The sequence below is a fragment of the Cervus elaphus genome, chromosome 5 (genome assembly GCF_910594005.1).
Source record: "Cervus elaphus chromosome 5, mCerEla1.1, whole genome shotgun sequence".
Classification (NCBI taxonomy): Eukaryota; Metazoa; Chordata; class Mammalia; order Artiodactyla; family Cervidae; genus Cervus; species Cervus elaphus.
In genome coordinates this window covers 126,200,662-126,225,377 of record NC_057819.1, presented here as the reverse complement: position 1 = coordinate 126,225,377, position 24,716 = coordinate 126,200,662, and the positions used below count along the sequence as shown (strand labels likewise).

Sequence of the window (24,716 nt, the reverse complement as noted above, 5' to 3'; positions counted from 1 at the left end):
TGAGATAGAATCCCCACCCTGTACAATTCACCCATTTAGCGTGTGCATCAGTGGGGCTTATTCTCAATGTTGTATCTAGTTTCAGAAAATGTTGTTGTTCAGTCGCTAAGTCGTGTCCGACTCTGACCCCACGGACTGCAGCATGCCAGGCTCCTCTGTCCTCCACTGTCTCCCAGCTCAAAGTCACGCCCGTTGAGTCGGTGATGCTGTCTAACCATTTCATCCTCTGCCACCCCCTTCTCCTTTTGCCGTCAATCTTTCCCAGCATCAGAGTCTTGTTTATCCCCCAAAAGGAAGTCCCATAGGCGTGAGGGCCCAGCCCCTGGCTGCCCCCATCTGCTCTCTGTCTTAATGGATTTGCCTCTTCTGGACATTTCATTTAAATGGACTCAGACCATATGTGGCCTTTCACGTCTGGCTTCTTCACTGAGCATAGTATTTTCAAGGTTCATCTGTTATAGCGTGTCGGGACATCAGCGCTTTTTAAAAATTTTTTTAATTGGAGTATGGTTGATTAACAGTGTTGTGATAGTTTCTGCTATACAACACGGTGAATCGGCCATATGTATACATACATTCCCCCCCCCCCGCCCCCCAGTCTTGAGCCTCCCTCCCCTACCCCCATCCCACCCCTCTAGGTCATCACAGAGCTCTGAGCTGAGCTCCCCGAGCTTTATAGCCGCTTCCCACTAGCTCTTTTCCTCACGATAGTATGTATGTGTTGATGCTAATTTTTTTTTTTTTTTTTTTTTTTTGAGTACTGTTGATTTACAGGTCAGTGATAAAGAATCCACTGGCAATGCAGGACACCCAGATTCAATTCCCAGGTCAGGAAGATTCCCCTGGAGGAGGGCATGGCAACCCACTCCAGTATTCTTGCCTGGAGAATCCCCTGGACAGAGGGACCTGGTGGGCTACAGTCTGTAGGTTTGCAAAGAGTTAGACATGACTGAAAGAGACTTAGCATGCATACACACACGGTTGATTTACAGTGTTGGGTTAGTTTCTGGTGTACAACAAAGTGGTTCAATTCCACACATATAAATATATATATACATGCGTACATATTCTTTACATTTATACATTATTTTTCAGATTATTTTCCATTTTAGTTTATTACAATATATTGGACATATTTCCCTGTGCTATACAGTAAGACCTTGTTACCTGTTTTATTTAAAGTAATTTTTATCTGCCGATCCCAAATCCCTAATTTACCTCCCCCTCTTCTGCCTTTGGTATAAGTTTGTTTTCTTTGTCTGTGGGTCTGTTTCTGTTTTGTAAATAAGGTCAAGGTATTATTTTTTAGATTCCACATGTTAGTGATATCCTATGATATTTGTCTTTCTCTGCTGCCTTACTTTACTGACTTTGATAATCTCCAGGTCCACCCATGTAGGTGCACGTGGTATTATTTCATTCGTTTTTTATGACTGGGTAATATTCCATCCTACACATATACGACATCTTTGTATCCATTCATCTAGGACGTAAGTGCTTTGAATGGCCCATAGTCCGCTGTGTAGATTTACCGCATTGTCTTTGCCCTTTCATCCTCGGGTGGATGACCTTTCAGAGATTTCTTGAGTAGCTGCCTTGTGCCACCCCCTGGCCTAGGAGTTGGGGGTATCACTGATTCAGCTACATATGACCTTGGGTTTGAAGATCTTGCGAAGTCAGATCAGGGAGTGAAGAGCAGGGTGGAAGGACTCTCCACGTGGAGCCAGAATGAGAATCCGAGGCCCTGGTTCCCAGCCGCAAAGTCTGCAGGGGGCACTGCCCCTTGCTTTGACGGTAGGGTGACTGTGTCACCTACTTGTCCAAACCGTGGCCTCTCTGAGCACCAGCTGGGTTCTATTAATATTGGTAATTAGGCTGGATACTGGAAAACTTGAAAGCAAGGACCGTAACAGACACATGTCCACCCATGTTCATAGCAGCATTATTCATCATAATCAAAAGGTGGAAACCTCTTAAGTGTCCACTGATGAATGAATGGATAAACAATGGAATATTATTCAGACGTGAAAAGGAATGAAATTGTGACCCATACTGGAGCAGGGGGGAGCCTTGAGGACATGATGCTTGTGAAGGAAGCCTGACATAAAAGGACAAATACTTAGAAGTGATTCCACTTATATGAGGTTCCTAGTGGAGCCAGATTCACAGAGATAGGACAGGGCCTACGGGGTCGGGGGAAGGGGAGTTAAGTGTTAAATGGGCTCAGAGCTTCTGACCAGAATGATAAAAGCGTTTGGAGGTAGATAGTGGTGACGGTTACATGCCATCGTGAATGTAAGTAATGATGCTAACATGAACACTTAACACGGTCAAAGGGGTCGAGGTTTTAACTTGCGTCTGTTTTACCGCAGTAAAGAAAGTTATCAGGCTGGAGGGAGGGTGTAAACCAGCGTGTCAGGTCACCCCGCCCAGTTGGTCACTTGGGCTGTCTTTTCCCAGAGGAGGGTGGCACTGTGGTGGATGGGTATGTCGCCCTGGGTCTGAGAGAGAGTGGCTGACCCAGTGGAGCAAAAGTGATGCTGTCCCAGGGGTCACTCCCCCGCCCCGACACACACACACACATACCCCAGCAAACCTGGCATCCCTCAGAGTGTGGCTCCGGGAAGGAGAGGCAGTGGCAGTCTGTGCCGCCCCCTCCATCCCCTTTCCCAAGGATTCCCAAGTAGGAGCAGTGGAGAGCAGCAGCTGGTGGTGCTGTGTGACCTTGGATAAGTTACTTAACTTCTCTGAACATGCGTTTCCCGCTTTTGAAGAGGGCAGCTCCTCTTTCTCTGTTTGCGTGCAGAGGCTGTAGTGAAAGTCATCTTGGATGTAAATGTGAAACTTCTTTTCTGTTAAGAACTTCCTTTTTCCTATTAATAGCATTTGATAAAGTTTGGGTATGAAAGAAAAACCGAGGTAACAGGGAAGAGAGTGAGCCGTGGGCAGAAGCCATTGGAGGAGGTGGCTTGGACAGAGGTCTTGGGGGTGGGGATGGGTCAGGAGAAGGCAGGTCTGGAGGTGGGTCTGACTGTTTTCGTGGAGGGGCTGTGGGCAGCTTGGGACAGCAGAACCCCTCTCTCCCTGTGCCTCACCTTGAGGGTCTTCCCCCAAGACCCCATTCACTCAGTATTGGTTGGGTGTCCCCTCCCTATACGGCTCTGGAGGCTCATTGAGGATCCACACATATCACTGCCATCCTCACTGAAGCTCATGGCCTGTTGGGGGGACATGTATGTTAATCATCTATCATGAGAGGGAATGTGAAGTTACAGGACTAAATTCACTGATGGTCTCTGGTTGGCCAGACCACTTCCAGTGTATTTCAGGGAAAAAAAAAGAAAATCACACCCCATTTGTAAAATGAGTAGCTTAGACAAGAATTCTGTGCTGTTCGGTATAGTTGCCATTTGCCATATGTCATTCTTTTTTTTTTTTTTTTAATTAAAACAATTTTTAAAAATTTCTTGTCCATGCTTTGTGGCATATGGGATCTTAGTTCTCTGACCAGGGATCAGACCCTTGCTCCTTGCATTTGAAGGGCAGAATCTTAACTACTGGGCTGCCAGGGAAGTCCCCATGCCATGTATCATTCTTTAAATTGAAATGAATTAAAATTAAATAAAATAAAAAACTGAGTTCCTCCATTAGACTAGCTGCATTTTAAGTGCTCAAATGTCATGTTCGTGAAAACAGTTGGTGGTTCTGAAAAAAACTAAAAATATGACTACCATTTGACGCAGCATTCCCACTGGGTCAAAAATGTTTCAGAAAGCTTTGAAAGCAGGGGCTTGAGATAGTTGTATACCCATGTTGCCAGGCGCTCTGTTCACTAGCTAAAATATAGAAGCAACCCAAGTGTCCACTGATGAATGAATTAAAAATGTGGTCCATCCATACAGTGGAATATCACTCAGCCTTCAAAAGGAAGGACATCCTGACACCTGCTAGAGCGTGGATTGACCTTGAGGGCATTCTCCTTGGTGAAACAAGCCTGTCACGAAAGGATGAATACTGTGTGACTCTGTTGACCTGGGGTGCACAGTAGCTAAATTCATGGAGACAGAAAACAGAATGAGGGAGTGGGAGTTCATGCTTAACGGGAACGGTTTCAGTTTTGCAAGATGAGTTAGGAGCTCGGGTGCAGAACAACGTGAATGGACTTAACACTCCTGAGCTGCATGCTTAAAATTGGTTAGATGGATCATTTTGTGTTCTGTAAATTTCACCACAGTTTCTAAGAAGTGGCACTCATGGCTGCCTCGCTGGGCGGTGCTGGAGTCTCCCGTCTCCACCGTCCCATCTAGCTGGCTAGAGTCCTCGAGGCTGCAAGCGTCACAGAAATCCTGCGTTTCACAGAAAGCATCTCTGGGCTAGTTGGCCTGCTGGGGGCCTCTACACGCCCCCATGGGGTCCTGAAGGCAGACCCCGAAGCCTCCTATTGGGGTGGGCGGGCATAGCGGGAGGGTTCCTCGTCTGCCAGGCGGAGTGGGGCTTGCCCACCAGGGAGCCTCTCAGAGGAGGGGCCTGGGGGTGGGGGATGGACCCTCACCTGTGCGGAAGGCCAGGCCCTTTTCTCAGTGGGAAGGATGGCGCTTGTCGCGTTTCTATGATTATTTCTCTAGCAGGGCCCTGGTGGGCAGGGGGTTTTGCTTTGGTTTCTGCAGGGGGTCTTGGTGCCTGTGGAGGGGCCGGCTGGAGCCTCTCTCTCTCTGCTGCTCCTGGAGCCTGGGGAGAGAAGTAGGGGGCGGTTCAGGGGGCGCTCCCCACCCCCCAAACCCCCCCACCCTGTGCGGCTCGGGAGGCGGTGAGGGATGGAGGGAGAGGTGGGGGCGGGGCGGGGGGCTGGCCCAGTCCAGGGCAGAATGGCTCCCAGACCCGCAGACAGATGGAAGCAATTTTCGGTCACGTGGGGCAGGGCTGAACTGCTGTCCCAAAAGGCAGGGCCCCATGTCTGTCTCCAGGAAGCAGCCCCAGAGCCACACGTTCGGGCCAGATGCAGCTCTGGTCTTTGTTTATTTAACGATGCCGGAGCCGGGGGCAGAGTGTTTCTGAGCAGAGGCAATTCCTTCCGGGCCGTGCAGGGAGGAGGCCCCCCCAGGGGCAGTCGAATGTGGGGGATCCCTGCCTCCCAGGCCCTTTGCCTTTCCCCAGCTCGGGGATGGGGTGAGGTGGGATGTGGAACTGAAGCCTCCAGCATCAGCCTGTTGCTAGGAGAGATGTGTGGACCCCCAGGCGGCCGCAGGCCTTGTTATATGTATTATGTTACGTGCTCAGCGCCCCTGTTCTCTGAATTAGGAATGTCTCTGCCTGTTCCGGGCAAAGGATAGGGACTGACTTGGGGATAAACCAGCGACACGCCAATCTCTGCGATTTGTAAGCTAACAGGGCCAGTCGTCTTTCCACTCTTACTGGCCTGGGCATGCGGGAAGGAGAGGGTGCTGGCCCCCATCTCAGCTCCCTCGGAGGCTCCTGAGGTAGCTGCAGAGGTGTGGCCTGGTGGGTGGGGTGGAGTCCGGTTATTTCCCCAGGAAACCAAAATGCAGTTTATCTGAAAGCTCGGCAGTGACCCTCCTGGCCTGGCGACCTGTGTCCTGCTGCCTCCAGGGGCAGGGGCAGGAGGGGATGGGTGGGAGGGTGTGTTTGGGAAGGCTGCTTGCCCACCTTGGCAGTAGGGTATGCCCCCTGGAGAGGTGGGCACCTGCGGGGGGGACCTGATGTGTTGGAAACCAACAGCACTCCCTCCCTGAGGGCTGTGGGAGGGGCTCACGGGCAGAGGGGGAGTGTTTGGACTCGCTGGGTGGTCGTTTCCCATGAGCTCAGGGTGCTGGGAGAAGAGACTGTGATCCTTCCTAGGAGGCAGGATGAAGCTGAAAATCCTTCTTAGCGGGCAGAGGGGGTGGGAAGAGCTTGGACCCGCGGGGGCAGGGGAGGGGTGGAGAGGGCCGTCGGGGAAGGGTGTGGTCTGGGTGTGCATGTCGTGGTGGGGGGGCTCACTGGGATGTGGCCGACCCTGGTGGGGAACCTGCATGTTCCTGAGGGCCCTGACCAGCCCCACAGGCCGGGTGCCCCTTGGGTCCCTACTGGGAGCTTTCTGGGCATCTCCCCCACCCCCCAGGCCTCCAGCTGGGTCACGTGGACTCTCAGGGCAGCCCAGGAGGAGAGGAGGAAGGCTCTGACCTGTAGACCGAAGCAGCCCGAGTTATTTTGAGCAGCTCGGTCCCGTCTGCCCATCTGCAGACCTGAAAGCAAAACTGCCTCCCAGGCTGTGGGTGTGGGGCCCTGCAGGTGCTGGGCGGCCAGAGACAAGACACGTGGATCCAGCCCGGGGTGGGAGGCAGGGGGCAGTACCCACAGGTGCCGCCCATGGGCCCTCCCCTTTCTGCCATCGCCCAGGAACCACTGTGCCCCGAGGAGCTAGCTCTGCATCCCGGCCCCCTGGCTGCCAAAGTTGCCCCTCCTTCAGCACTCCCGCCAGCCCGGGGCCACCAGCAGGTGCTTGGGACTGGCCACGGCTCGTTCCCTCCGTCCTCCCTTCAGAAGGCCGCCCTCTCCGTTGTCCTGGCTCAGGACTTGAGTTGTGGGGTGAGGCTCTGTAGGTCAGGCGGACAGTGGCGGGACAGCCCAGGCCAAGGGGTCTGGCTCTGGGGCGTTCCTCCGGGGGTTTCTTGGGCAGCTGAGCCTCAATTTCCCCCACCTGCTGTGTGTCCCCTGCCGCCCCCTGACGCGCCCGCTCCTCTTCCTGCAGCCACCGAAGCAGCTCCCAGCAGCGCTGGCGAAATGGCCGACACCCCCAGAGATGCCTCACTCAAGCAGCCGCCCATGCCGCGGAACGAGAAGGCCCCCGTGGACTTCGGCTATGTGGGGATCGACTCCATCCTGGAGCAGATGCGCAGGAAGGCCATGAAGCAGGGCTTCGAGTTCAACATCATGGTGGTGGGTGAGTCCCCCGCTCCCATCCTGTGAGCCGCCCAGAGCCACGCAAGGAAGCCCCCCTGCCCCACCCCGGCCGGCCACACAGGCTCTTGTAAAACGGGGTGACAGGCCTGGCCTGCAGGACAGACGAGCGTGCGGACTCTTCTACCGAGGTGATCCTCAGTGGCGGGGAGCCCGGCCCCCAGGGGTTTGGGCTGGAACCCTGCAGTGTGCGTGGTCTCGCGGTGAGGGATACAGACCCTCCCCGCCGGGGTCCCAAGGTGGGGGGCTCTGTAGGGCTTTTCCACCAAACCTCACCTGGATCCTGGTATGTGCCACAGCTGAGGGTGGACCGCGCTGGTCGGGCCAGCCCCCACTTTCTCTCCCCAATGCTGTCTGCCTCTCAGCTCCTCCCAGGAGCCCCGGGACCTTGCGTGGGGCAGTTTGACCACCCTGTGGTCAGAAGGCAAGGGGGCCATGTCCTGCTCTGCCATAGAGTACAGCGAGAGCTTGGCCACTGCCCAGGCACCCAGCCCTTCCTGCCTCCTGACCGCCCCTGACCCGGAGCCCCACCAAGGAGAGCTGGGGGGTGACTCCCAGGCCTCGCCACCCCCCAGGCCCTTGAGCTGCCATCTCTGGAGCACCCTGCCGACCAGCCGTGTTCTCTCCCCAGGGCAGAGCGGCTTGGGAAAGTCCACCTTGATCAACACCCTCTTCAAATCCAAGATCAGCCGGAAGTCAGTGCAGCCCACCTCAGAGGAGCGCATCCCTAAGACCATTGAGATCAAGTCCATCACACATGGTGAGAGCCGGGCGGGGACTGGGAGAGGGGCACCGAGTCAGGTCCCTCGGGGCAGCACCTCTGGGCATGTTGAGACTTGGAGTGGGGTGAGGGAGGGCGAGGGGTCAGGGATGCTCCAGGATCCCTGCAGGCCCTGGCCCGAGCCCCCTGGAGACAGCTGAGTTTTCCACCAAAAAGCACGGGCAGGGGGCCTTACTGCTGCACACTGACATCTCCCTGGCATCATCCTGGGGGTGCTGCAGGGGGGCCGCTTTGGGGCAGGGTGGGTCGGGCAGCCCGGCTGGAGGGGGCGGGGTGATTATGTGCACAGGTCCCGAGTCTCCCCACTGAGCTTGGTAGGGGCTGTGATGTCTACAGATATTGAGGAGAAGGGCGTCCGCATGAAGCTGACGGTCATCGACACGCCGGGCTTCGGGGACCACATCAACAATGAGAACTGGTAAGGTGACCTCTGCCCCGGGCAGAAGAGCCCTCACAGGGCTGCTGGGAATCTCGCCAAACCCACCCCGCCCCCAGGGATCACAGGTCAGCCTGGGAGGCTGTTTCAGGCCTCTGTTGTGCTCAGGATCTCAGGTGGTACCCACCACACCCACACCCCCCACTTCCCGGTGTTGGGCGGAGACTTGGGGGACTGGGGTCCTGCAGGTGAGGATGGGGGTGGGGCAGGAGGCTGCTCCCCCAGCTGGGGCGGTGGGGGTTCCCTGCTCGCTGACTGGGTCCCCTCCATGCAGCTGGCAGCCCATCATGAAGTTCATCAACGACCAGTACGAGAAGTACCTGCAAGAGGAGGTCAACATCAACCGGAAGAAGCGCATCCCGGACACCCGCGTCCACTGCTGCCTGTACTTCATCCCCGCCACCGGCCACTCGTACGTGCCCCGGCGTGCTCTGGGGCTGGGTGGGTCGCGGGCCGCAGCCTGAGTGCCCCCTATCTCCCTCTGGCCCCCACACTGCGTCCCACCCACCTGTCCACCACCCAGCTTGCCCGGGAGGGCGGAGGACCACTGGCTGGCTGGGCCCAGGGTGGTCCGGAGCCTGGGCTGTGCCTTCTCAGGGCAGGCGTTCTGGCGGGCCTGGCAGGCTGGCAGAGACTCTCCAGCTGTGTGTCTTTAGCACTTACCTGCCCCTCGGTGCGGGTTGCTAGTCCATAAGGGGAGTGCTGACAATGCGATAACAGATCCCGGCAGGGATCCCTCCACACACACCCAGGAAGGTTTAGAGCACAGAGGGCAGCGGGCTTGGCCCCGGGCAGGGCTGGATAAGGGCTGTTAGTCGAGGCCACCTTGGAGAGAGCTGCTTTCTCCTGCCAGTTCCATCTGCAGCTACAGATTATGTGCAAGTCAGTGAGGCTGGCGTGGGGTGGGTGCCCTGGAGCAGAGGTCGGGGGTCTCCTCGCCTCCTTTGAGCTGGGGTGGTCTCCCTCATGAGGGCAGATGGGCTCTTTGATTGTTTAGAATGTTAATTGTGCCTGTGAGTAAGGCCAGTGTTATTTTTTATATTTTTTTCTTTAAACGTGTGTGTGTATATGCGTGCTCAGTCGCTTCAGTCATGTCCAGCTCTTTGTGACCCCATGGACTGTAGCCCGCCAGGCTCTTCTGTCCTTGGGGATTCTCCAGGCAAGAATACTGGAGTGGGTTGCCATGCCCTCCTCCAGGGGATCTTCCCGACCCAGGGGTTGAAGCTGCGTCTCCTGCATTGCAGGTGGATTCTTTACCCACTGAGCCACCTGGGAAGCCCCTTTTTAAAACACACCCATTTTTAAATTTTTATATATTTATTTTTGGCTGTGCTGGGTCTTTGTTGCCGCTCGGGCTTTCTCTAGTTGCGGCAAGCGGGGGCTACTCTGCTGTGGTGCACGGCTTCCCGTTGCGGCTTCTCATGGTGGAACACAGGCTCTAAGGCACGAGGGCTTCAGTACTTGCAGCATGCGGGCTCAGTAGTTGTGGCACATGGGCTTAGTTGCCCTGCAGCATGTGGAATCTTCACGGACCAGGGATTGAACCTGTGTCCCCTGCATTGGTGGGTGGATTCTCATCCACTGCACCACCGGGGAAGCCCCAGATGGGCCCTGGATGGCCTCACAGACCCCTTGTCCTTGGTTCCCTGTGGCTCTGTCTGCACCTGATACCCCTAGGTGTCTTTCCACCCCCTGGTGGGCACCCTCAGGCTGGTCCTGAATCAGGACGTGGGAAGGAGGTGAGCCCAGCACCCAGTGGACCCTGGGAGTGATTGGGGTAGGCAGCGAGTCTGGACAGAGGGGGACTGCTGGGGCCCGGGATCCGGCTGCTCACCATGGCCTGAGGCTCTGGCTCTGACTCTTCTACACTCGGTTCTACTAGAAGCAGGAAGCCCGGGGTTGGGGGGCCAGCCTCGCAGGCAACGGTTACAGGAAGGAACCAGCAGGAACCGCGGGCCTCACCTGGGGGCCTTTGTGGGAAACCAAGCAAGTACGGAGCCACCCTCAACCGGGGTCTGCGCGGGGGCGGGGGACTCAGCCACGAGTCCCACCACAGCTGGTCCAGGCTTTGCTCCACCAAGGCGACGCTGAAACCAGGGAGCTGTGACCCAGCGGGGCGCCACGCCGTCCCCTCCCCCAGACCCCGGGCCCTGGGATCCAGGCGGCTCCTCCCCATCCCCGTTCGGACATCCTCCTGGGGCCTGCCTCACCCTCGCATCGAGTCTGTGACCGACTTTGTGCGGGGACAGCCAGGACAGCTCTGCTCCTGGTGGGAAGGCGATGCCTGCCATTCAGCAGTCCTGCAGCCCTGCCCCCGCGGCTGCTGAGAACAGGTCTCGGGTCGGGGTAGGGGGTGTGAGGAGAGGCTGAGGGGTAGCCTTTCCCCGCATCAGACCTTGGGCACCTGGAGCCAGTGGGCAAGGGGCCGGGGACGCCCCCGACAGCAGCCCCCCAGCTCATCCTGGGAAATGGGGCTGAGTGAGCGCCCGTCTCCCCCCATACAGTGACGCCCCACAATCTGATGGCCCTCTGAGCTGGTGGCAGTCTTTCTCCGAGTGGACACACTGGGGGCTTTGGGAGCTCATGCCCAGGCTGCTTAGAGCTGGTCTGGCCCCCCTTCCCCTCCTCCCCCGGTTCAGTGTGGCCCAGAATTCTTTTCCTTTTTCTGTCCCTCGCTGGTGCCTTGGCTGGCGCTCAGCCCACAGCTTGGACCTTGTCAGCGTGCACCCACCTGGGAGGCCCCACAGGTATCCTGGGGGCCTCCCCTCAGCTCCCTCCAGGCAGGAGTGCGCCCCCTTTCCACGTTTCTGTCCCCGTTCCATGTCCCTCCCCCCACACCCTCATCCGTGTCCCTCTGCTCCAGCCTCAGGCCCCTGGACATCGAGTTCATGAAGCGCCTGAGCAAAGTGGTCAACATCGTCCCGGTCATCGCCAAGGCTGACACGCTGACCCTGGAGGAGAGGGTCTACTTCAAACAGCGGGTAGGGCTCTGCCTCCGCCTGCCACCCACCTTGGTGGGAGCAAGGCCATCAGACAAAATCCCCAGTGTTTATTAGATGGAAGAGACGGTTTTCATCAGGGGACAGATGGTCGCTTCCTTCCCAGTCGCTGTCCCACTTGGACTGCTGTCCAAACAAGAGGGCGAACCTTGGGCCCCTGCAGAGCCTCCTCCTCTGAGCAGAGAGACTCCTCACTTTAATTCTCAAAGCTCCACCCACAATCCCTTAGGTGTCAGGGATTTTCCCAGCATGCTTAGGGGAGGACAATGGCCTGGCAATGGATGTGTCTGGAGGGAAAAAGAACAAGGAACCCCCCAAAGCTGCACCCGGGCATTTGTCTGCGCTCAGGGCAGAGATGACAGCTGTTCATGGGCGTTTTCACTGATCACCATCCGTATGGACAGCTGTTGCAGTGTGGGCCGCTGCAGTAAGAGGGTTTCCAGCTGGAGCTCAGGACGGGGAGGACTCGGCAATCCTGAGTGATTTTCTTGGGGGTGTGATGAGCTGGAAGGCAAGGACAGGGAGATGCCCCGTGCCTGGGATGGTGACCCGGGGTCCCTTGGGCGGCTGCAGTCTCCTGGCAGGCAGGTCTGCAACTGCCCCTCCTCCACTCCAGAGGCACAAGAGCTGGAGAATATCAGGGTTACCAGCCCCCCAGAGCCCACCCCTGACTCTGAGCCTGGGGCCACTTGCTTTGTGGAGGTCGCAACATGGGCAGATTCTGGTGGGTTGTCCAGTTTGCTTCATGCACGGTGCCCACATCTCTCCTCTCTGGACCCCAGATCACTGCGGACCTGCTGTCCAATGGCATTGACGTGTACCCCCAGAAGGAGTTTGACGAGGACTCTGAGGACCGGCTGGTGAACGAGAAGTTCCGGGTGAGGGCACCAACCAGACTGCTGTTCCCAGAGGCCCCTCACTTCCTGCTAGAGGACACGGGTGGGGGTCTTTCCGGGGTCCAGGAAAAGGGGTGGGATGGTCTTGAGCCATAAGGAAGTGTTATCTGGGCTTGGAGGGGTCAGAGCCAGAGGGTCCACATGCAGCCCTCTCAGGCCAAAGGGTCTCAGGGCTGGGGGCCCGACTCAGGGCAGCTCCTGCCAGGGGCCCAGGGAGTGGACCGGCCTTTGCACGCACAAGTGACCGATGCCTCCTGCCCCTTACCCAGGAGATGATCCCGTTTGCTGTGGTGGGCAGTGACCACGAGTACCAAGTGAATGGGAAGAGGATCCTTGGAAGGAAAACCAAGTGGGGCACCATCGAAGGTAATGGCTGAGCTGACGCCAGGGCTTCCAGACAGGTCAGGAGGAAAGCTGCTTCTGCTACCCAAGAGCTATGCACCTGGGCCTGACCTGGTGCTCTTGGGACCTCGTCTGTTGCCTGTTCGGCCACAGGAACGGCTCCTGTGGTTCCTGCTTGGTGGAGGAAATGAGGGGCTAGGTGTCTTGTCCGGGGCCTATAGCTATTAGCTGATGGAGTCGTGCCTCCGTCCCAATCCCCCACATCCAGGCAGGAAGGAGGTGTGATGGGCTCTGCCAGGTGCTGGTGCTGGGGTTTTCCAGGCATGCTGTGTGACCCTGGACAAGTCACCCCACCTCTCTGGGCCTGGGGAAAGGGCTGGGCTGGAGTTCTGTCCAGCTGAGAGCCAGATGCCCTCCCCACTCCCTGCCCCTTTAGAGTTCCAAGACCCCCACGTCTTCATGTCCTGTGGCTTCTGCAACAGACCAGCACAGACTGGGTGGCTTAAAACAGAAGTTCATCCTCAGTGTTCTGGAGGCTTCAAGGGAGACTCTGTTCCCTGCTGCCCTCCTAGTGGCTGCCGGCTGGCCTTGGCTTGTAGGTTCATCCCTGCGGTCTCTGCTCTGTCTTCCTCTGTGCTCCTGTCTTTCTTCTGAGAACACTTGTCACTGACCTAGGGCCCCCCCAAATCCAGGATGATCCCCTCTTGGGGTAGATTTATTTATTTATTGCTGCATTGGGTCTTAGTTGTGGCGCCCAGGAGCCCCCTGGCATGTGGGATCTTAGTTCCCCAACCAGGGATCAAACCTGCATCCCCTGCATTGGAAGGTGGATTCTTAACCACTGGACTACTGGGGAAGTCCCTGAAATCCTTACTTTAATTACACCTTCACAGACTCTTTTTCCAAATAGGGTCCCATTCACTGGTGCCCAGGGTTGTGAGCTGGACATCTGGGGGACACCATCCAACCCACTACAGGTGGCCATGACCCTAGGTGGGGTGGACCTGGGCATTTCCTTACCCCTGTCTCTGTTCTGTCCTTACCTCTTTAGAACAGATTAAAATGGACCACTTTGTTCCTTGTTCACTTGGCTGCAAGGCCCAGCATAGAGAAGGAAGCAGAAAATCCAGCAGTTGCTTTCAGCTCCCAACTGCTACTACCCCATCCCACACCCAGCTCATGACCTGGGGCATGTCCCTGTGACCTTGGGCATGTCCCATCATCCCTTGGGTCCTGTTTTTGCCATCCATAAAGTGAGCGCCATGTGCCAAGAGTTTAGTGAAATCAGAGAATGCCTCAAAGACCATCGGAGCTTTCAGGACAGCAAATACTTTCATTTTCACATACTTTCATGGTTTTCGCATGAAAACTGATCTTAGTGGATCTCTCTCAGGCTCATTTTACCTGGATTATTGTTAAGTTCCCTCACCCCCCTGTCCCGCCTCGATGTCTCAATTAGGCTTCATCCTGCCTGGGCTCATCCCGTCTTGGCCCCGCCTCTTCCATTTCTCCTCTTCCTGAAATCTTGCTGTTTAGAAACCTTTTTGTAAAGTGTGTTGAAGGATTTGGGATAAGAAGGGGCCAGTGGGGGTTCTTCCCTGGCAGTCCAGTAGTTAAGACTCCACACTTCCACTGCAGGGGGCACGGATTTGATCTCTGGCTGAGGAACCAAGACACCACACGCCACGTGGCGCAGCCTGAGTACATTTGAAAAAGAGAAAGAGAAAAAGAAAGGGCCACTGGGGAGGGGCGGGGAAGGGCAGCCCCGCCTCTGATGGCCTCTGCTGCCCTCTGGCGGCCAACTTGGGCCCTGCCGGCAACCAGTAAAGAACGTTGTCAGGAAATTGTTGGGAAATTAGGAAGGTTAGTTTTCTGTGTCCCTGCTCTCCTGGTCTGGCCTGGATCCTGCGCTTCGAATGAACTGTGCGTTGCTGTGGTGCTTCCAGGGTGGTGATGAGAAATAGCCCCCATGGAACCTGTTAAGATGGTTCTGACATCCCAGCAGCTTTCGTGAGGGCCCAGAAGGAGTTTCTGCCATTAGAGCAGTTGAACTTCCCCAAGACACTGGCTTTTTTTTTTTTTTTTAATCTCTGGGACCTTGTGAATTGGGAGCTGACCAAATAGCAGGCCACTCTGTGCCTCTCCCCATCCCCACCCTCTCCAGCCCCAGTTCTCTCTTCTGCCTCCTCCTGGGTTGCACATCACCATCCTGAGGTACTATACTCATCCTTGGAAGCTGCCCAAATGTTTTCAGAGGAGGGCGGGTGTGATTAAGTACACAGTTAACTCATTTTATCCTGAGAGGTGGGAGGCATTATTATGCCCATTTTACAGATGAGGAAGTGGAGGCTCAGAGAGGCCAGAATGACTTGCCCAACATGGGATGCAGTGGTCAGACAGTCACTTCAGGTTCAGAGCCCCATTCTTCCATCTATCCTCAGTGCTTCTCCAAGTTAGATGGAAAGGCTGCTTGAGAGTCAGCCAGCAGACGATTCTCCTGTGGGTACAGCTCTGCAGGGTAGGGGATGGGAGAGGAAGGAGGGCAGGGGTGCGGAGGGCAGAGCCATCCACAAAGCAAGTAAAGTCCAATCAGAGCCCTGGAGGGCTCGGCACGGGGGTGGGGGGTGTGCTTGCGTGCTCAGTCCCTGCCTGGAGTCGTGTCCGACCCTGTGAGACCCCATGGGCTGCAGCCTGCCAGGCTCCTCTGTCCATGGGATTCTCCAGGCTAGAATACTGGAGTGGGTTGCCATGCTCTCCTCAAGGGGATCTTCCTGATTCCAAGGGTCGAACCCGCATCTCTTCTGTCTACCTGCATTGGCAGGCGGGTTCTTTACCACTAGTGCCACCTGGGAAGCCTGAGTTGGGGGGCGGGGCACTCGGCCTTTTACCACCCTGGCCCCTCTGCCGGCTGTCAGTCAGTCAGTCAGTTCAGTCGCTCAGTCGTGTCCAGCTCTTTGCGATCCCATGGACTGCAGCACGCCAGACCTCCCTGTCCATAACCAACTCCCGGAGCTTACTCAGACTCACGTCCATCGCGTGGGTGTTGCCATCCATCCATCTCATCCTCTATCGTCCCCTTCTCCTCCTGCCTTCAATCTTTCCCAGCATCAGGGTCTTTTCCAATGAGTCAGTTCATCGCATCAGGTGGCTAAAGTATTGGAATTTCAGCTTCAGCATCAGTCCTTCCAATGAATATTCAGGACTGATTTCCTTTAGGATGGACTGGTTGGATCTCTTTGCAGTCCAAGGGATTCTCAAGAGTCTTCTCCAATACCAGAGTTCAAAAGAATCAATTCTTTGGTACTCAGCTTTACAGTCCAACTCTCACATCTATACATGACTACTGGAAAAACCATAGCTTTGACTCCACAGACCTTTGTCAGCAAAGTGATGTCTCTGCTTTTTAATACGCTGTCTAGGTTGGTCATAAATTTTCTTCCAAGGAGCAAGCGTCTTTTAATTTGATGGCTGCAGTCATCATCTGCAGTGATTTTGGAGCCCAAGAAAATAAAGTCTCACAGTTTCCATTGTTTCCCCATCTTTCTGATGGCTGTATCGACCCTCTAACTTTGAGAACGGCCCCGCTGCCCTGGGATAGGGAAACCTGGATCTAGGAGCCAGGCTTCACGGGCCCTGGAAGCTGGGCAGACCCGCTTTTTTTCCCTCCACTCTCTGAGCCCCACCTCCCTGCGACCACAAATGAGAAGTCTTAGTCGCTCTCCTGTAGGGTGTGTTGAGATTGGGGATTCCTTCCCGTGGGCCGGACATCCCTACAGAACCGCAGAGGACAGCCTCCCTGAGTCCAGGTGATGCCACTCACCACCCTTTAAAAGGTGACTGGCAGCTGATAACCAGGAAGCAGGCAGACAGTTTCCATGCAGCCCTGGGCATCACCGGCCTGCTCTGGGGTGCCTGTGAGGACCCCTCCCTGCCTGTCTTCCCGCATGCCCAGCGCCAGCTGCTGTCTTCAGCTCGTGCTCAGCACTCCGAGGGGCCTTAGCGTGTCCTCGTGTGCGCCTTCCCAGGCAGCCTATGACTCAGTTTTGCTGGCTCTTGAGCTCAATGCAAGTGGTCATCCCCAGTGCGCAACCTCTTTACACGTGTGTCCTTGCACGTGGGGGAGAAACCCTAGCCCCAGTTCCTGCCTGGTTCTGTTCCCAGAGCCCCTCTCATCTTCAGGTCTCCCCTGGGACACCCCCAGGACCCCACGGAGGAGCAGCAGGCCCCCTCCTGCTTAGCATAGCGCTCTCTCCCCCGCAGCTGCCTTTCGGGTGACATCTCCCCGGAGTGCAGGAGCTGAGGTGCCCAGTGCTCCCCTGTGGCCCCCTGCCCCGCCCATCTCCCTGCCCAGCATTGCCCGGGGGGGCTTTCCTCATCTTAAAGCTCCTTCTCTCTCCTCTGCAGTCGAGAACACCACTCACTGTGAGTTTGCTTACCTGCGGGACCTCCTTATCAGGTGAGAGCCGGGCGGTCCAGGGCTTGGCTGGGGAGGGGCTGACAGCCCAGAAGGGGCCTCCACCAGGGCTTCGGGCAGTGGGCGAGGGCAATGGGCCAGCCGGCCGAGGTCTCGCTAGCGCGCCCCACCCATCTGCCTTCCAACTTGGGGCCCCATTGTCTTAAAACACCTTCTTGGAAATGAAGCAAGCAGTGAAAATCTTTTTTACTTTTACTTGGGGGAGGATTGAGTTTGCATCGCTACAGCCTGAGCCCCAGGAGGTCTGGGTGCTGGGCATGTGTCGGGGACCCCGCCTCTTGTCCTCTGACCTGGTGGAGGCCCCACCTCAGTTTCCTTGAGCCCAGGCAAGGAGGAGCCCGTCCTCAGCCCCGGTGGAAGGCCTGGGCCTGGGCAGTTGAACAGAGAAGATGGGGGCTCCCTCCGGGGTGCCGGGGCTCCCAGCTCCTCAGCCAGCAGGATGGATGCTAGGGATGAAGTCAGTAGGAGGGACGGGACCATCTCTCTTGGCCTCCAAGTTGGGGGAGGATACGGCTTCTGGGAGCTAGCCACCCTGTGCTGGAGAGCCTGGCTGCGGAAGGACGCCCTTCTGACACCCCCTTTCCAAACCTGCCCTGATGGTCCGTGGAGAAGGGACGCTTGAACACATGACCAGCAGGGTTGCCAGTACCTGCCACCCCCAGGCTGCAGCCGCTGCCCCTTACCTGCCCGCACACCTGCTCTTCTGAACCAGAGCAGGGACATTCCAGCCCTGCCCCCTGCCGGGGGCCTCTGCACTCAGCCTGTCCCTGAACTGGCGATTGAGTTGACACAGAGAAAGGGGGGTGTGTTGGAACACGTGGTCCTGAAAGTGGCTGCGGTTACCATGGAGATCCGCCTCCTCACCCCCACATACTCCTGTCCAGGCTTGGTCTGTCTTGGTGGGGCTAAAGCGCCGCACTGGGGAACCCCTGCCCCCCGGGAACCGTGTAGTGGGGATTGGGAGTGGGGAGGGCAGGCTGAGTGAGCAGGACCCCCGCCCTGCCCCCCTGGCCCCCCTTGTGACCCCTCCCCCGTGCCCCCCCCAGGACACACATGCAGAACATCAAAGACATCACCAGCACCATCCACTTCGAGGCCTACCGCGTGAAGCGTCTGCACGAGGGAAGCAGCGCCGTGGCCAACGGCGTCGAGGAGAAGGCTCCTGAAGCCCAGGAGATGTAGACGCCGCCCGCCCCGGGACCCTACCCCGAGTCTTTACCATCTCCCGCCCCCGCCACCCGCCCCATTTTTATTTTATATAATTTTCTCCGTGTGTCCTCCATCTCCGCCCCTTTACACCTGCCAAGTAACAAGATGATGAGTGCCCTCTGAGAATGTTTGTCATTAGCCCACTGACTATGGGGACCAGGGCTGGGGAGGGCGGGGGGCGGCTCTCTGGCCGTCCCTGAGGTCCAGAAGGGGTGGGAGGACCACTGACTCAGATCCCGACCCTGCCTCCACTCCAGGCCCAGCTCCCCGGGGCCAGGAGTGGCCCCCAGCTCTTAGAGCCCCCCTGGAGCATGGCGGGGTGGTGCCCACGGGAGGATTGGACCCTGCCGGTGGACTTGGGGCCCCTTCCTGCCCCCGCCTCCCTGCACGCCGCGGGGGGAGCCCCCGAGCCCACCCCTAGGGGAGAGCAGTTCATTCCACGAGACCCAAGTTGCCCATTGGCTGCTGCCCGCCCTCCAACCCACCCGCGAGCCTGTCCTGGAGCAGAAAGTGCCTTTATCTCAGCCGTCCACGTGAGCCACCAGCTCTCCCCAGCTGTCCCCTTGGGCGGGGAACTGGGACAAGGTGGAGAGACGGAGATGTATCTTTATCTCCCATTGTGTCCCACCCCCTTCCCCACCCCACCCCTCGCCACCTCCCCGCCCCCCCCCCCCACTGGAATTTGATTGAGGATTCAAAGGAAGCAAAAGATGCAGCCTATTCCACCCTGATTTTTGGTAAGGTCCAAGCGAGTGAATCTGGTAGAGGAGATGAGGAGGAAGTGAAGTGCTGGCAGGTACCAGAAGGAAGTGGGGGGGTGGGGGGCGGTGTGAACCACGGCTGGGGGTGCTCTGAGTGGTGCCGGCCCTGCCCCCACCCCGTGTGACCAGGGAAGCGTGTCTGTCTGTCTGTTTAGACATCCATTCGGCCCGAGACGCTCTGGGTTAAGTGAATGCCCAGTCGGCCGCCCCAGACACACAGCCCTCCTGACCGAGGCCTGACTGACACCACGACCAGGGAGGTGGGAGGCCAGGCAAGCCTGACTGTGTGTCGCCCTGATGTGCCTGGGGCCCTGCACCTCCCCCACCCCCAGAGCCCATCGTGAAGGCCCCCAGAGAGGGATTGATCAGGGGTCAGGTGTCCACAGCCCACAGTTGGGCTCCACGTCCTCACGGCCCCGGGCTGGGGAGCTCAGACACGGGACGATGATCCGTGACCGTCTGCAGGCCCCAGGCTGGCTTCTTGCAGCCCATGACGAGGTGGGAGGGGTGGGTGCAGACCGACTGATGTGTGTGTGTGCGCGCGTGCACATGTGTGTGTGTAGGTCATTGCTTCACGTGTTTACTCCCTCCCCATCTAAGAGAGGAAGGACCCCTTGGCGGAAACAGTTTACTTGCCGACTTGCCATTTTTGCCAAAACCCAGATGTTGAAGGATGCGTCCGTCGCCAGCGTCGGGGTCCCGGCCGTGGGGCAGCCTCTGCGGTCCGGGTCCAGCCGCCCCGTCTTGGGATGCCTTCGCTTCCTTCTCTGTAGCCAGATTTTGAAAACTTGTTAGTTTCACTGGGATCTGTTCCACAGTGGCCTTTCGCTATGTGCCTCCTGAGAAATTCGTCTCTTTTTGTATAAATAACAAAGTGTTGAAAATGTATTTCCTGAAATAAATGTTCCAAATGCAAACCCGGAAGACTCTAGAGTGGGGATTTTTTTTTTTTTTCTCTTTTCTGACCCCGAAAGCGCCGCGCTCCTTTGATGAGTGTGAAGATAGCGTGGAAGTGATCACTGGGGAATTGTTTCATCTCCTTTCGGGAGGAAGAAAGGTTTCAGGGACTTAGAAGCACTGATTTAAGGGGATGATTGAAAAGCGAACAGAGAGTCTTAATTTATTCATTAAAAGGAGGCTTTGAAGGCATTCCACTGGGCGGTGCTGTGCACTGCGTCTATGACTGTATCCTGGAAATAATGTTTTTCTTTTTAAAATCGAAGTCTGTTGCAGTGAATCCTATGAGCTGGTCAGTGTTTGACAATCATTTCATACCAATTTATTCCAAGAGAACTCAGTCACCAAAAGACTGGAATAAAAGAGGCTGCCCTGAGAGGGTTTTCTGCATCCCGAGTGGGGCACCTAGACGGGGGATCTGGGTATTTCTTAGCTGTGTTCAGGCCTTACCAGCCCCTTTCTCCCTCCTGGTGGGGTGGCCTGAGGCAGCCATCACAAGCCACGCCGAAGTGGACAGCTTTAAGCAACAGAAATGGATTTTCTTGCAGTCTGGGGGTCAGACATCCAAGATCATGTGTCGGCAGGGCGAGGCTCCCTCTGAAGGCCTGGGGAGGAGCCTTCCCGCCTCTTCCAGCTTGGGTGGCTGGTAGTTCCAGTCTCTGCTTCGGTCCTCTCCTGGTGTTTCTCATTGGCTCTCAGGCCCACCCTCATCCAGGGTGACCTCATCTCGGTTCTTACCTTAACACTGCAAAGACCACATGTCCACCTGAGGCCACGTTCCGAGCGGACATTGACTTGGGAGGTCGGAGGGGATCACTGTTCAACCCATGACAACCCCATTCCTGCCCCCATCCAGCCTCGGGGGGAGCAGAAAAGCCCTGAGCTGGGACTTGGGTGACTTGGGCTTGAGCCTCTGCCACCAACAGGCCGGGTGGGGTGGCCTCAGGACCATCTCTGCCCCTTGGGGCCTCCCTTCCCCTTCGGTTGGGCAGGTTGGCTCGTTCGGGAGAAGGCAAGCGGACTTTCGTCTCCAAATGAACGGATGAACCGTGACCACACGGATGAAGTAGATGGCTCCGTGTGGACATAGTCCATCTATTTCAGGATCCGAGGTGTGTCATCGACACCCGTGTGTGCTGTGGGTCCAGGTGGGGGCGTGGGGGTTGCCCACCAGCAGGGCTGCAGCCCTGGTGACTGGCATCTCAAGGCCGTCCTGGCTCCGCCCGGCCCCTCAATCCCTGTAACCTGAACCTGAAACCCTGAACCTGAACCCTGAACCTGAAACGCCCCTCCCTCCTCCAGACTAAAACTGTCCCTGCTGCCACCCCTGCCAGCCACGCCTGTCTATCAGTGTCTCTCTCTGGCCCTGACCCTCTGGGGCCGACACCCTCTCCAAGCCCTGCTCTCAGCTCAGAAATCCTGCTCGTCCCCCCAGGGGCCCACTGACCGTGTCCAGCCTGCTCCCTGACCCTTGGGCTGCTGTCCCTTCCAACGACAGCCATCCTCACTCTGGGACCAAGAGGGGCCCAGGCCATCCTCTCCACCTAGCTCATCTGCCCTTCCCATCCAAGGAGGAACGGCCTGGTGATGGGGCCTGCCCAACCGAGCAAATCCCCTGCTGTAGATCCATGTGACTGAATGTCCCAGCTTGCCTGGGCATGACGGGTTTCCAGGGACTCGGGATGTCAATGCTAAACCCAGGGAATCCTGGGAAGCCTGGACGAGTTGATCCCCACATAGACCCCCACATCACCTTCTCCTGCCTCTCAGAACCCTGGCTTCAGACTTGCCAGCCCCAAGAGCTTCTCGAAGACCTTTAAGACTCAGGCTGGGCTGTTGCCAAGTCATCCCAGAGGGTGAGCAGGAGGCCCCAAGGATGGGCCACAGCCTCCTGCTGGGGGTGGGGAGGTGTCCCAATAGGACTGGGAGGACCAGGTGTCCTGGGTCAGCCCCTCCCCTGCTCTGGGCTGCAGGGTGTGGACAAGCCAGAAAATAGAATCAACTGGCAGCCTGTGGGCTTGCCCAGACCTGCCCTGCCTTGTGCATCCGTTGAGGACCCAAGGCAGGTGGGCTCCACCTGGGAGGAAGCCAGCTGGAAATCAACCGACTCCGAGCTCTCCTTTTGGGTCGGCTTATGGGTGTGCCTCTCCTGTTTGTAAACACCACCTTCCGACTGTAAAAGTAGCACATACAACATACACCAGGTGGAAAATGCCAGTGGGGGAGGCCCTGAGAGCCGAGCGGTGATGTGCTGTCCACGGGGGTAAGTGCTGGACAGAGAACTTGCCTGCTGCAGGGTCACATAATGGGGACCCAACACATTCCGGGGCGGTGTCGGGAAGTGCCTCCTTTGTGCGAAGCTCTGAGCCAGGAGGGAGCTTGGAGCTGGAGGAACCAGGAGGCCAGAGAGGCTAGAAGGCAGGCAGAGATGGGGCAGGGGGCAGGCCAGGCTGCGATGCGGACCGGTAAGCACCCCGTGCACCAGCTCTCCTCCCCGCGCCCCTGGAGGTGGGTTCCGTCCCCTCACGGGTCTGTGTGAGCCCCGGCCGCCTCCAGGGCCTCTGCCTCGGGGTTCCCAGGACTGGCCCCGAGGGACACGCCTGCTGCAGGCCACCCTCCGTGCTCAGGGCCCCGGCCAGCCCTCCAGGGTCCTGCGGGCATCCCTGCCCACCTGTGAGGCTGCCACTTCCCAGGTAAACGGGGTTCCGCTGAACCTTGGGGAAGCTACAGCTGCGGGAACGCCGAGACCCCCGGCAGAGAAAGCATCTTCCTTTCAGTTCAGAGAGGACGGCTGTGAATAATGAGAATGAAAAGGGAGTGGAAATGATTAAAGCTGCCCAGAGAGTGGGGTTTGAACCGTCCAGCAGATTCAAAAACTTAATTACTGGGAGAGTCGGCCCTGCCAGGGAGATGCTGCCCGCCGCCCACAGCACTGCGTTCTGCTCCTCCCTTCCCCCCATTCCTTCTTTCCCCTCTTCTCTGCTCCCCCTCCCGCCCTTGGGTACCGGGTGCACCAGCATCAGGCAGTCCCAACATGTGGAGAACAGCCATGGCCTCTCCATCTCCCTGATTCGTGACGGCATCAGAGCCCGTTCCATGAAGCAATATTAAGTCCCTTAAAGGAAACAGCCATGTGGAGTGACCCCGTGGGAAGGGGACTGAGGACACGGCCCAGGTGGAGCTGAGTCTGGGGCCATGACTCTCAGGAAGCAAGCCCCAGGGGCATCTTCACTGGCCCAGCCAGGGTGGGTACCGCTAGAATCAGGATTCTGCCCATCTCCTGCATCCCCTCAGGGGCCCCACGGTGAGGGGGTTGGGGATACATACCACATGACATCTTTCTCAGCCTGGTGCTGGCCACTGCCTATAAAACTTCTTACCCTTAGCCAAAGAATTGATGCTTTCAAATTGTGATGCTGGAGAAGACTCTTGAGAGTCCCTTGGACTGCAACGAGATCCAACCAGTTCATCCTAAAGGAAATCAATCCTGATTATTTGTTGGAGGGACTGATGGTGAAGCTGGAGCTCCAATACTTTGGCCACCTGATGCGAAGAGCCAACTCATTGGAAAAGACCCTGATGCTGGGAAAGACTGAAGGGAAGAGGAGGGGACGACAGAGGATGAGATGGTTGGATGGCATCACTGACTCAATAGACATGAGTTTGAACAAGCTCTGGGAGATGGTGAAGGACAGGGAAGGCTGGCCTGCTGCAGTCCATGGGGTTGCAAAGAGTCAGATAGGACTGAGCAACTAAAAGAGAACCACCCTTAGAACATCCTTGGCTAGAGTGGTGGGTGCCTGGGGCTGGGGGAGCGGGCAAGGGGAAGGATGTTTCATGCGAACAGAACTTCAGTCTGGGGAGAGAAATAGTTCGGGAGGAAGATGGTGGTAATGGTTGCACAACAACGTGTATGATGTACTTAATGCCCCTGAGCTGTATATATTTTTTTAGCCATGCCACGTAGCTTGTGGGATCTTATTTAGTTCCCCGACTAGGGTTCGAACCCACTCCCCCTACATTGGAAGTGCGGAATTTTAACTACTGGACCACCAGGAAAGTCCTGTACATTTAAAAATAGCTAAAATGGTAAACTTCATTATGTATTTGTTGTTGTTCAGTTGCTCAGTCACATCCGACTCTTTTGCCACCCCATGTAGCCCACCAGGTTCCTCTGTCCAGGCAAGAATACTGGAGTGGGTTGCCATTTCCTTTCCCGGGGGATCTTTTGGACCTGGGCATTGAACACGTGTCTCCTGCATGTGTGTCCTGCATTGCAGGTGGATTCTTTACCCCTGAGCCACCAGGAAAGCCCGTGTACATTTTAAAGCAATCTTAAAAGTAAGTGTTAAAGCAATGTCTGTGTTTCAGCCCTTCTGGGCCTGGCCTGTCTCACAGCAGCGGATGTGGCTCCAGCTGTGTGCCTTGGAGTGATGGGGGGCAGGCAGGGGGCCCCTGCACCTCAGCAGGATGTGGTGAGAGCGGAACCGGGCCTATCCCAGAGTAAGAAGAAGCCCAAGCCTGTGGGGGCCATGGAAGAGGCTGCTGAGAACAGGCTGGCAAAGCCATGGGGTCCCTGCAAGGCACAGAGAGATTGAGGGAGCAGAGGGGTGACCAGGGTTGGGTGGGGGAACGAGTCCTTCCCAACTGCATTCCTAGGGCTGCCAGAGTCTGGAAACAGAATCATAGGTTGGTCAGTTAAATCTGAATTTCAGATAAGTTACAAATGATTTTTTTGTTTAATGTAAGTATGTCCCAAATATTGCATGGAACTTTTTTTCACTACAGTATTATTCATTATGTATGTGAGAAGTGAAATTGTTAGTCAATCAAGTCCAACTCTTTTCGACCCCATGGATGGTAGCCAACCAGGCTCCTCTGTCCATGGAATTCTCCAGGCAGGA

General features: G+C 56.8%; 1 protein-coding gene across 8 annotated transcripts in view; it reads left to right on the top strand.

The window, feature by feature from the left end:
* The window catches only part of SEPTIN9 (septin 9), a 177,473-nt gene extending 157,694 nt beyond the window's left edge, over window positions 1-19,779 (top strand). For all 8 annotated transcript variants that reach the window (XM_043905396.1, XM_043905399.1, XM_043905398.1 and 5 more), the window contains 9 exons: window positions 6,749-6,940; window positions 7,589-7,717; window positions 8,075-8,156; window positions 8,449-8,586; window positions 11,038-11,155; window positions 11,956-12,051; window positions 12,339-12,435; window positions 16,816-16,867; window positions 17,932-19,779. In XM_043905396.1, coding sequence (XP_043761331.1) covers window positions 6,749-6,940; window positions 7,589-7,717; window positions 8,075-8,156; window positions 8,449-8,586; window positions 11,038-11,155; window positions 11,956-12,051; window positions 12,339-12,435; window positions 16,816-16,867; window positions 17,932-18,067 — 1,040 coding nt within the window. In that variant the 3' untranslated portion in view covers window positions 18,068-19,779. The remainder of the gene's footprint in view (window positions 1-6,748; window positions 6,941-7,588; window positions 7,718-8,074; window positions 8,157-8,448; window positions 8,587-11,037; window positions 11,156-11,955; window positions 12,052-12,338; window positions 12,436-16,815; window positions 16,868-17,931) is intronic.
* The last annotated feature ends 4,937 nt before the right edge of the window (window positions 19,780-24,716 follow it).